The sequence below is a fragment of the Rissa tridactyla genome, chromosome 15 (genome assembly GCF_028500815.1).
Source record: "Rissa tridactyla isolate bRisTri1 chromosome 15, bRisTri1.patW.cur.20221130, whole genome shotgun sequence".
NCBI lineage: Eukaryota > Metazoa > Chordata > Aves > Charadriiformes > Laridae > Rissa > Rissa tridactyla.
In genome coordinates this window covers 10,133,247-10,145,524 of record NC_071480.1, presented here as the reverse complement: position 1 = coordinate 10,145,524, position 12,278 = coordinate 10,133,247, and the positions used below count along the sequence as shown (strand labels likewise).

Sequence of the window (12,278 nt, the reverse complement as noted above, 5' to 3'; positions counted from 1 at the left end):
TTTGCATTACTGCCTGGTACTGTCACTTTGATTATCCCATGAATTTAAAATGTTTTGAAGCTGGAAGAAACATACTAGTCATGTTCTTTACAGGTCTGTCCTGATTTGTATCCATCTTTGAAAACTGAGAGAAGGAACACTGATCTTTAAAACAAGCAATTATTTTATTTTATTTATGCCTTGCCTTTTGCTACTACTGTTCTGTTTCTTGCTCTGCCATCCTCTCCGCAGTTTTCACACAGCAATTTTTGTTAAAATAAAAAAAGCAAGAACAAATGTTGTTTCAGCTTTGCAGAGTGTACTTTCATGAAGCCTTAAAAGATCAAATCTCAGACTTTTAAGTCTGAAGTTCATATTTCACCAGAAATGGTAGAACCTATTTATATACTACCGTATAAAACGATCATGATATATGATCAAATCTAGACACAGAGCCCTTAGTAGGAAAGGACCTACACTGATAGGAGTTACAGGCAATACTTTAAAAAGGGAGATCCTAATATAAAGCATATTCTGATAAAGAGGATACAGAGAATATACAAACTAATAATTCACAATGGAGAGGAATCGGGTATCTCTGACACAGTGAAATTACTATGATGTTGCCACCTACCATTAGAAAGGGCTGACACTTTGAAGAGACACCTTTACAAGGCATTCAATTGTGTTTATGCTCCGAAGACTAAGTCCCTCCAACACATGAGGTTTAAAATTACTTTATCACATAAAAAGACAAGGATGTTCAAATACCCTGCATTTGTTTAGAATATCACGTCTTGCTGACTTTCGATGGTAGTTTTTCTCCTATATAACTGAGAGATGGATCTCCGAGTCAAGTACTTGTCATAGTGCTAATAAAATAAATAGGACTTCAACAGTTTCACTATAAAAAGACTTGGATTTATCACCCATCCAACATCTATTTCATATTATAGTTATTTAATATTTATGAAATATTAGAATGCTTCCCCCCAAAACATTAGAAATATGCTCAACAGCATGAATAAGGAAATACGCTTCTAAACCAATTTGCAGTAGTAACAAAAAATGTCAATGTTTGTTGTAGAAAAAGATGCAAATTAAATAATCAGATGTTGCTGCTCATTCTTACAGAAGTCACACAAAAATACTTGTAAGCAAGCTTTTAGCACACGGAGAAGAAAAGATGTGAGGCAAGAGAGGAAATAAACAAGCAAGCCTCTATAAAATCACACTATGTTACACTAAAAAATACTAAACTCGACACTTCAACTGAAGTCCTGGAATGCAAATAGACTAAGCGCGTCTAATTTTGTGTAGGTGTTCCAGTAAAGGCAATTAAGATGAAATCTTCGATACTTCTATTACTTTTTACAAGCATACACAAGGAAGTTCAACACCTTTACGTTTTGTATCTTCTAGAGACTTATCAGAACATGCGGCTCCAGATATTCTTCTGATCTTATTCCCGAGAAATTGTTAGTCATTTACGTCCACAAACAAAATATTTATCTAGATTTATCAATGGAAGAATAATACCCTTCCCTCACAAAACAGACAGTGCTTGACACTCAAACAAAAATCTAACAACTGATAAACTCTGGCTGCTTACGGAAAGAAGCTGAAAATCTCTACAGCTTTTAAATTATCTTTACCTTACTTTTCCCAATTACAGACTAGAAAAATGCCATCAGAACCTAATGGTTAAGCATACCAGTATAAGAGAGAAAGACCATCAAAACGCTCTGGTTCGTCTTCATCTCCTGGTGAGAGTAGGGACATTCTTCAGCACAGCAGCAAAGACAATGACAAAGCAACCAAAATCCACGGGAGGTTTCTAATTCAGCCGGATAAAGGTCACGTGCAGGACAATTTCTGCTACTAACTAAAAAAAACCCACCATCAGACAGAGCTCCAGACGAGTGTCTCTGCCTACTTAATCTTCTCTGAAACCCTCTGCGTCACATGGACTAATTCACCTACCGAGGTAATGTTTACTTTTCCTGTTTGAAATGGCAATTTATAGCAACTTGGAAGACTGACAAAAGCAAAGAAGAGAAAATTTACTTGCATTTACTACAACAGTGATTATGCAATTTATATCTAGCAGCTGGAGGCAAATGAAATAATTAAAATAAAATAAACTTATTTTCTCATGTTCTTCAGTAATTTATTTACATGCTCCCTCCAAACAAGGTCAAAAGCAATAACTCATGACCTTTCTAAAGCAATCTTCCTAGCAGACCGGATTATGAACGTCCACACACAAAAGGGAAAGCCAACAAAGCAGACAGACTGAAAGCATTAATGAAACAAATGCCATTATGCTATTTGCATTCTCAATCATGGTATTGACCCGTGCCATGCATTAACTTGGTTTTTGGTCTTCCAGGATACAACAGTCAAAAAGTTAACACAGAATTTGGGTTATATATTTTCTCTAGAAACGGAAGCTGACATATCTGGTATTTTGTGAAAGTAAATAAAAACGGCGAATTTATATCATTACACTGCGAATCATCTAGTTGAAAAAGTACAAAATATACCACTGTTCCTAGATGTAGGGGCTCTCTTCTGACAGGAGGCTTGGTCTTGCACAGATACGCATATTTTCAGAAGTTCAGAGCTTCTGACACCAGTTTGGTTTACTACTGTTTTCTTCCAGTCTTGCATCAGAAGATGCACTCGCATTACTCCCCCTCTTTCTAAAAGACCTTAAAAAGATTACAGTTTAAAATGAAAAGTAAGTATTCTGTGTTCACTGATGGCTTTGTTTAAGTAGAAAGGTGAATCCTCCCTACAGCAGGGAGTAACCCCGTGATGAGACAGCATCTGTCGGTGTCTAGCGCTGCACAGCAGGGCAGCTTGGCCATGCCCGGAATGCATATGCTTATCTCAGGTACCTTTTTTTTTTTTAAAGTTGTAGTGCCTGTGGTTTCATTAGCACATAATCATTCCGGGGAGAGGATCTTTTTGCTTATAGATAACATGCTATATAGTGTTCACGTACGTAGACGTCAGTCCCTAAAGCCTGCTATCGCACAGGAGGGGCAGCAGGGTAAACTGACCCCCCCCACACCGAGGAGCCGATCCATGATGGAAGTGGGGACATAAAGCAGCCTTCCCAATTCCTGAAAAGTTAAGAGCTCCGTTGGCACCGTTTGGATTGCTCACACCCATTCAGGGATGAAAATAAGGCCCTTTGTAGTGTTTTCTCAATCAGTTTAACTCTGCTGGTGTTACTGGCATTACAGTCCGATGGAAGAAAAGCCATTAATATTTTAAGCATCGTATCAATTAGATTTGCTTTAAGCAAGGTTACAGAAGATAAAATAAATATAGCTTTTCTCCCACAAAATTGTCATTGTTTTTAACACCAGTGGAATTCAATTTGTGGTGTCAGTAACAGGAACACTTGTCAAAACAAGTCACTCAGACCAATATGGCTTGTTTCCAGTGTCATGTTTTCTGCAATAGAAACACATACACACACCACACCCCCCAATTCAAAATATGACTCAAGGCTGTGTATTTCCATTATTAAAAAGTGAAAGAATGATTTTTATTAAACCAGGCAAGACAAACTTTCCAACAATTTAAATAGACACAAAGTAGTATTAAGCTTCTTATTGCTCCCACCTATTTTTTAATAGAGATATTATCAGTAATAAATCACTTGTTCAAACAATTGCTCCTCCATCCCTTCTTCAAAGTAAACTATGCACTGTTCAGCTTCCTGACCTCACCCCCAAGGCTTCTACTACTCTTTACCGTAAAATTCTGCTGCTGTGCTGCTTTTAATATTTCTAAAGGACTCGTATAGAAAAACGGTATTATTGCCTCTTTTGTAAGTTCTCTGCCTTTCAAGAACATATTCGGGGCAGCACAAATTACTTTTTACTTCCAGAAAGATCTAGGAATACTGTAACAACTTAAAACCCCATAAAACCTAATACCAATCAGTAAGACTAAATTTACAAGAGACATCATTCCTTATTTCAGGCAGCAAACAAAGATTCTTTTTCAAACAGATAGTAAACTATTCTATTCTGGCAACATTTTTAGTTATGACTCGCCTCTCCCAAAGGAAGTTTTGTAATGTTTTAAGAACTGAGACGGATTAGAGGGTAATTTAGCAGATGACAGAAAGATTTGCAGAATCTTTAGAAGCAAAATTCACAAGATCTTTTTGTTATAAACAAAACAAGGTCTTTCATAAAAATCCTGTACAAGTCAATTATGCAACTGTAGCCTTCCAGGTTCGCTAACCCTAAAAATTCATTATGATACTGACTACAGCCAAGAGAATGATGCATCATACAGCATGAACAAACGCTTAATTCTGATTATCCAAAACCACTAATTATTCAAAATACATTTCGACGATTAGGTCATAAAGATTAAAACAAAACCTATGTCATTACATGGCAATCGTTAAGCATGAAAAAAAAAAAAGCTTGAGCAATGTTGTAATGTGGAGAAGCATGAATGGTTTGAGGCTCATCCCTTGTGTAGAGAAGAAAGGTATTATTTAAAGTTTAGGTAAACCCCAATTAACATAGGACAAGTACATTCTTGAAGCATTGTGCATTGATACTGTCTCCCGGGGGGGGGGGAATTAAGTAGTTAGTATAGAATTATAGTCTTCCATCATCATGTAGCTGAATTGCAGTTATATACACCTTTCATGTTCATCTCTTAGGTGAAAATTTGCCTTTGGAATACAGTGCTCTAGTAACTACTCACACAATGTACCTTCCACGTGAATCTAGCAAACCAGAGCTGCTTTAAAGACCTATCTTTGTATTACATACCCTGGATTTCCATCAGACAAGCAGAGCATTTGCTTCTTCAGATCCCAGTTCAAAGCAAGTTAATTTTTTTAATGTTTTATAGATTTGTTTTTTAAAAAAAATCAAGTTATTTATGAAGTAGCATAATACAAGACCTATGCTAAATTGTTTGACAGTACTTTTGAATACTACTTGCTGGATTCTGTTGCACAAGACAGCAAACGTGATAGTCCAGAAACAGCTGCCTGTGCCTGTTTTAATTACGGTTTTGATGACAGCGTGGGCCTGGTTACTTAGCAGGTTGGGAAGGGTCTGGAGTTACGATTTTCCATCACGACTGAATTTAAGTTTGCCATTTAGAATCTGATCCAACTTTTAAGTGGATAACATTACAGTTTATAGAAGGAATATAATTATCATTATATATCACATGGCACTGATAAAAGATGGTTCCAAAGCACAAAACATTAAAGGCATACAGACATAGTAGTCTGAAGAAGTAATGCATTATAATACATAAACCCCATACCATGTCTTATGTTACTATAGTTAGCCTATACGTACAAGGAAATAATTTGCTATATACCTTACATTTTCATAGGTGCAGAAGCATTAAGGAATTCCTTTGTGGGGTTTTATCTCTACAGAACCAGTTAAAACTAAGTGCTGATTAACTTAATGAAAAGATTAAGAGCTATTTCTTCCCTTTATGTGTAAATTCACTGGTGCTGGTATTAGCTTTTCTAGGAAGTTACTTCAGACTGTTTTAATATCAAAAGTTATTAAGACTCCATCAAAACAAGCGCCTACTAATAAAACTGCAAAAATTTTCATAGTACAATCCAGTAATTGTTGTATTCCTATGTATGGGAAATTGTACTTACTTTTTATCTGGATTTGTTAGGGGATCTGTACTGGACATCTTCTTAGGTGCACTATTATAATAAAAGTTCAAAATGAAGAATTCTGACACATGAAGAACTGGCTCGTAACCAAGATAATAAGTGCTGTAAAAAAGGAGAAACCCCTTTTTGAAATTTACAGGGCTATATTTATTTTCAGTCACTGACAACAATTCAGATGTATTACTGCCTGGCTGAAATCAAGTGGGAAAAGAGAATTTTGAGGACAAAACACCTACAATTAATTGCTGGAAACAGTAAGCAGTTAACAACACAGACTTCACTGTATACTGTACCAAAACATCTGACATCCTGATTTCCTCTTGATTTATGAGACAGGACCCCCTAAGATTAAAATCTTCTAAAAAATTAAGTAACTGAGATTACAATTGCAGGATAAAGTAATATAACTGCTAAAAACAATCTTATTTTTTTTCCAGCAGAGGTTACTTGGGGAGGGAACGTTGTTTTGAACATAATAAAAGTGTTTTGTGTGTCTTGTTTTCTCACATTTTTTTAACTTACTGTTTAGTATTCAATGCCTATGGAAATCTCGCATGGAATATGTAAGACATAGGCCAAAATGCATGCAAAATGAATTTACGTACCACTAATGGAGAAACAAATCCAGTCATTCACGTTGTGTTTTTATTAGCACATACAACAGGTTGACAAGAAATACAATCCTAAATGGGCTGAGCTACAATCATTTGAAAAATTACTGCAAAAGCAGTAATGCAAAAATATCTGTCTGTATCAGTAGCAAATCCTCCTGACTTCGTGAGCTGCACCGGTAAACCCTCATATGGCCACAAACCAGAAAAGATATTGCTCCTAAGACATGGTACGAGGGGCACAAGGAACTCTCTGAGCAATGCACGGGCAAAGGTGGCCACAAGTGCTAGTGGCCAGTGATACACTACAACCTGGGCTAAAACGGAGCAGGCTCCCTAGGTGCAATGTCAGCTTCCACAAAAACACACTGACCAATTCCTACAGGTCTGCATGGAAAAAAAACGTTAAATTTGCTCTGGAATAGCACAATTTTTCCTGCAGTAAAAGTTTTCAGATCTCTCGCTACAGGATCAAAAGTAATGCCATCTAAATACAGAGAAAACATCACAATATTGCTTTGCTCTGGGCTTTATCATCCTCTAATTCATGACATCTAAACGGAAAATGAAGCAGGATCAGGAGCTGCCAGTCACTGTGTGATTCACACTCCTGGAGCCAGCCGCAGAGCAGTGCTCTAACGCAGTACACCCGAGCACTGCTACAGCAGTTTGTTACAATGCCTGGGACCGGTCCTGCGAAGAAGACTGCATTTGGAAGTTTGCCTGACCCTGTCTGTCCTGAAGCTATTGCTGTTTGTACAAAGGATGCCCAGTCGCTCTGCAGCGCGCCAATATTTGTGCCTAAACAAAACTAAATCAGTACACAAAGAGCGGGAACGAAACATGAGACAAAGCACCGCTGGAAAAAATAATAATCGCGGTCAGTGTCCACAGGACAGGAAGAGCTGCAGGAAGACAAAGGGACGGAGCCGCCTCCTCTCTGTAAAACACCTCGCACAGCGCACTGGTGGCCGCCTATGGAAGAGCGCTGAAAGACGAGGAGCGCAGGCACAAAGGCCGCTTTACCGGCGCGCTCGGCGCCCCGGAGGAACCAGCTAGGAAGGTCCTGCGGTCCACTCCCGTCCCGCTGCCGCCGGAGCACTCCTCCCCGCCATTAGCCCTGCTGAGGTACTTAGAGGGGATAATCGCCCCCTCTCCGCTCGCTTAACCCACTTCTGGCGGACTTTTCGGCGGCCGCCCAGCGCCAGCCCGCCCCGGCACCGCTCGGACCAGCCCGGCGGGGCCCCCAGGAGAGCCGGGGGCTGCGACAGTTACCTCGATACGCACGCTACCGCCCGAGGGAGGGAGGGAGAGACCACGGGCGGGGCCTGGCGGGCACCCCCCGCGCCTCAGCGCCGCTCCGAGGGCTGAGCGACGGGCGACCCCTCAGCGGCAGCGCTCCCTCCCCTCAGCGGCGCGATGGCGGCACGACCTGCCCCGCTCCCCGAGCCCCACCGCCTCCTCGGGAAGGCGGCGCGGGGCGGCCGCCCCCCTCACGCCGACAAAGGGGCGCGGGGCGAGGCCAGTCACACGCCGCCGCCCGCTCTCTCACGGACGGACTCACCCCGCCTCACGGGGACGGGCTCACCCCGCCGCCGCCTCTCGCGAGAGGAGCCGCGCCCCGCCCCGCCCGGCGCCGGCAGCGGCATGGGGCTGTGCGGGCGGGGCTGGGCGCGCTGCGGGGGCCTGCGGCTCTCCGGGGGGCCGGGCCCCCTCTGGGCCCTGGCGCTGGGACGGGCCCTTCCTCGGCCGGGCCCTGCCGGCGGGTGGCCGGGGGGTGAGGCTCGGTTCGGCCTCTGGGCGGCGGGCGGGCGGGCGGCGGCCCCGCGGGGGACCCGCGGGTTGCGGAGCTCCAACCCCTTCACCCGCAGGCAGGAGGAAGAATGGCGGCGCCGGAACCGGTCGGCGCTGGCCTACATCGCGGCCGCCGCCGTGGGCATGGTGGGCATGTCGTACGCGGCCGTGCCGCTCTACCGCCTGTACTGCCAGGTAGCCGGGAGGCAGGGAGGGGGGAAGGCGGGCGGGCCGGCGCCGGTCACTCACCGCCGTCCCTTTCTGCCAGGCGACGGGGCTGGGCGGAACGACGGGCGCGGGCCACAGCGCGGAGCAGATCGAGAGGATGGAGCCGGTGCGGGACCGCGTCATCAGGGTCACCTTCAACGCGGACGTGCATTCCAGCATCCAGTGGAACTTCAAGCCCCAGCAGAGCGAAATCTACGTGAGTGACCGGCTGCGTTCCCCCCCCGCACGGAACGGCCGACGCCGGGAGGGGGAAAACGCAGGGTTTGGCCTCGTACCTTTTTGTCCCCCGGCCCCGCGATGGCGCTGGGCCCCGGTGTGGGAGTCACAGAGCCCGTGTGGTGTCCCGTTCGTCCGGGTGCCACCCCCGTACTGCCACTGCAGAACTTAATCGTCGGTGCTGGCTGGGAAGGCAGAGCTTTTATTGTCTCTTGCATTGTCGTTAAAGTGGCCCCTGCCACCCCCTCAAACAGCCAAAAAAGGACCATTATGAAACCTATATTTGTAAGTACCTGTGGGTAGCCCTAGTACCTTCTTTTTTTACTCCTATCATTGGAGGACTGTTGCTATATTTTAAAAAACAAAGATTTTAATCTAACTTTCCTCTTTAAAATTACTTAATAAAAACTCACAAAAGGAGTCATGCTTCTTAATTGGTTTCTGAGTCCAGTACTGAAAGAATCATCACCTTAAAAATGAAACATACACCATATATAAATCTGCATATTAAAAACCTCTGCATGCTGATAAACTGCAGAGAAAAACAGAATGCACACATGTAACATAACATTAATGCTTTGAATGGGGTGGATTGCCTATCAGCAAAATAGTGGTGAAGTAACCAGCTTGAAACAGCAAAAGAGAAAATGAACTAATTCTAGCTAAAGTCTAAAGACCTCTTGAGGGGTGGAAGGCTGCAGTGGATTAAAAATCACCATGCAATTACTTTATACAGGTGGTACCAGGAGAGACCGCACTGGCCTTTTATAAAGCAAAAAATCCTACTGACAAACCAATAATTGGAATCTCTACCTACAACGTAATACCCTTTGAAGCAGGACAGTATTTCAATAAAATACAAGTAAGTGTGAACAAAGATTACATTTTCCTTTACATGAATGAGCATTGTGATCCATAGATTAACTTTTTCTCATTTTAATCCTGAATACCATTCCTTTGTATGCCAGCATTTGAAGAAAATACGTTGATTTTTTTCAAATGACGGTGCAACAGTTCATTCTTAGCCTGTCTGTCTTCATAGCAAGCTGTAGTACACGTCAAATTAAGAGTGGCTCCCAAATATATGGTATTTAGTAGTAGTGACATTGAGGGCAGGCGGTAACAATGTGAGCTAGCCTGGACAATTTACACATTTGGACACTTAATTAAAAGCTTTTTTTTTTCCCCCCTGTAACACAAGAAGAACAGAATTACTGTCTTGTTGCTCATATGGTTGATCCTTCCCAGGATTTTAGGGACATACAAGGAATGCAAGTTGATTTTAAAATATGAAGCTTTCTGTCATGTTGTCAGAGACAAAGTTTACCATAGCTATTGTCTCATTCTTTTGGGTTTTTTTCCTCCCTCATGCAGTGTTTTTGCTTTGAAGAACAGCGGCTAAATCCTCAAGAAGAAGTGGACATGCCGGTCTTTTTCTACATTGATCCAGAATTTGCAGAGGACCCTAAAATGGCTAAAGTTGATTTGATCACCCTCTCTTACACCTTTTTTGAAGCCAAGGAAGGACAGAAGTTACCACTTCCTGGATATCAGTAATGGGCAATCTCTAGACAATTGGACTTCTGCTACCTGACCACCAGTTTTGAAACCATTTTTCAATGGAAGGAAAAACTGCGGGAGTACTGTGCCATATGACATTATATTATTAAAGCACCATGGGCCCATGCTACTGTTCTGAAAGGATATATTTCTATTTTTTTTTTTTGTTTACAAAAACTTAACGTAGTTGTAATATTTCTTCTTAGGGATAGTATTTCTTCATCAGACAATAGAAGGGAACATGCTGTTCCTGGAAGAGAGGGGGTTTTCTCAAGCCATCTTTTTATAAGATGATACATGTTATCTAAATACTGTGAGGCAAATTTTTAAACCTAAGTGTAAATTGAGATCTTCATTTGAATATAGAGGAACAAATCAGTTTATTAAGCACCTTAAATTGCATTGCTGTCTCTAAAGAATAACTTCCATGTAAGATACTTTATAAAAAGGTAAAAACAGGTAATCAGCTCATGAACTCTCAAAACTAAACAAAGTTAGACTGTATTGCTATGTAACCCTCCCGTGGCACAGGAGGATATGATGAGTCAGAATACACTGCACCCTCTCGAATTATTACTGAATCAGTAGTTCATTTGGTAAGAGCAGACTGCTCTAAAACTGTTATCATTTGAATGAGGAACAGTAATTTAAATGTAAGCACGTCAAAGCTGTGGTATGGTTTCCATTTAGAAATACCATCTTCAAATTTCCATGTTGTGTTCAATTCATTTAAAATACCTGTACTGCTAATGACTGCTCTTTCACTCGGCAGAGGGCTGTACACCACGCATCTCTACACAGAGACAAGCTTGGCTTATGTATGAAATGCTTTGAAGGGAAAGGCAGCGCCATAAACAACTGCTCTAAATTGCAGGCTAAATTACTAGCATAGGAGTCTCCTCAGAAACCCAAAGGAAATCAAGCCCATTCAGAGATTAAGTCCAACAAAGCCTGCCCAGCAGCATCAGTTGCTCAGCGGTACACCTGGGTTCTCTGTTTACCACCAGAACACGTAAGCCTGCATTTATGTAACTTTTCATCATTATCTGTGAGGTAGGGATAACTATCATAGCTTTGGAAAGGAGGAGTTGCAGAGCGAGTTTAAATGACCTGCTCATTTTCAGACAGGAATTAATCTCAGCCAAGTATCTCATCTGCTAGGCCAGTTCTTTCTACCCCATTCGGCAAATGAGATCTAACAAAGACAGACTAGTGTTGGTTTGTTTGGACTCTAAAAAGGTAATAGGTATATCAGAAATAACTTCCAGTTATTTTTATCTCAATTCTGTTTGCATACAATAATTTAAAAAGTGTTTTTTTTGAAAATAAATGGATGCTACCTTTAAAATGCATTATTGTACCCATTTCTATGTGTTGTTTAAATAGATTCTGGATGACATTCGTATCAGGTCTTCACTGTGTATGTATTAAAGTTTTAAAATTTTTAATTCTTTCATCTCTCTAATGCATTTTACCCAGCAGAACATGTGGAGCCCACACAAGTGAGATAAAGCTTGCTGCTATCTTCATGCAGATGTATGATCTTTAATTCCAGTAATGCTTCAGAAAAAAAATTAATAAAAATATCAAGACAAATCTTTGAATCCAGGCTAGGAAAAAAAAAATTCTTACCTGGGCTGTCTTTAGTCCATTGTCTTTTTGAAAGTTGAAGTGATTATGACAGTTGTCCACACATTGTTTTATTGCGGCCACGTTCTTCAGAAGAAAAGGAATATCCCCTTGGCAAGCGCCGGTTTCATAAAAACGGTTTCCCCCCCCCGACTTTGAAGGCCTAAGTTTGCACAGATACTGAGCACGTTCCAAATATAAAACAAGCTCTAACCTCAGTAATTAGCCAGTTCCCTTTCATCTGTCTGTGATCATTTTGCTTCTTTAATACGGAAAAGTTCAGTTAGCAATCATCCATTATGGATTACCATACTGAAATAGCGCATTTTAATTTGTTACACTTCAGTGTGCAAGGGTTTTACCAATACAACTAAGCTGCAGGGAAAAATCAATCCACCTCAAATCCTATTTTCAGCAGTTTTCTCAGGCTGCTGGCCAGACCATTGCAAATAATACAAGAAAAAGAATAATAAAGTAGCTTACCTTTTCATCTCTGCTTACAAACCCCCCCGAACTACTTCAAGGTTGTTTTTGATGGAAGTAAGGGGTTCTAATGGTCCTAC

At 41.7% G+C, this 12,278-nt stretch overlaps 2 protein-coding genes across 9 annotated transcripts in view; one reads left to right on the top strand and one right to left on the bottom strand.

Annotated features, from left to right (window-relative positions):
* The window catches only part of STXBP4 (syntaxin binding protein 4), a 77,295-nt gene extending 68,672 nt beyond the window's left edge, over positions 1-8,623 (bottom strand). The window contains exons 1-2 of one of the 8 annotated variants that reach the window (XM_054221662.1): positions 8,332-8,449; positions 5,657-5,779 (exon numbers count right to left, since the gene is read on the bottom strand). In XM_054221662.1, coding sequence (XP_054077637.1) covers positions 5,657-5,694 — 38 coding nt within the window. In that variant the 5' untranslated portion in view covers positions 5,695-5,779; positions 8,332-8,449. The other 7 variants (XM_054221661.1, XM_054221660.1, XM_054221665.1 and 4 more) reach the window with 7 other exon arrangements.
* On the top strand, positions 7,914-11,534 carry LOC128917932 (cytochrome c oxidase assembly protein COX11, mitochondrial). The gene is made up of 4 exons (XM_054221670.1): positions 7,914-8,277; positions 8,351-8,506; positions 9,263-9,388; positions 9,901-11,534. The coding sequence occupies exons 1-4, from the start codon at positions 7,936-7,938 to the stop codon at positions 10,081-10,083; spliced, it is 807 nt and encodes a 268-aa protein (XP_054077645.1). The 5' UTR covers positions 7,914-7,935; the 3' UTR covers positions 10,084-11,534.
* Positions 11,535-12,278: the final 744 nt, after the last annotated feature.

What these genes read in the sequence shown, in the direction of transcription:
- LOC128917932 (XM_054221670.1), top strand. Translation starts at nt 7,936, where the DNA reads ATGGGGCTGTGCGGGCGGGGCTGGGCGCGCTGCGGGGGCCTGCGGCTC. An exon ending in TCTACCGCCTGTACTGCCAG is followed by an intron (nt 8,278 to 8,350) that starts GTAGCCGGGAGG and finishes CCTTTCTGCCAG; the next exon opens with GCGACGGGGCTGGGCGGAAC. An exon ending in CCCAGCAGAGCGAAATCTAC is followed by an intron (nt 8,507 to 9,262) that starts GTGAGTGACCGG and finishes TACTTTATACAG; the next exon opens with GTGGTACCAGGAGAGACCGC.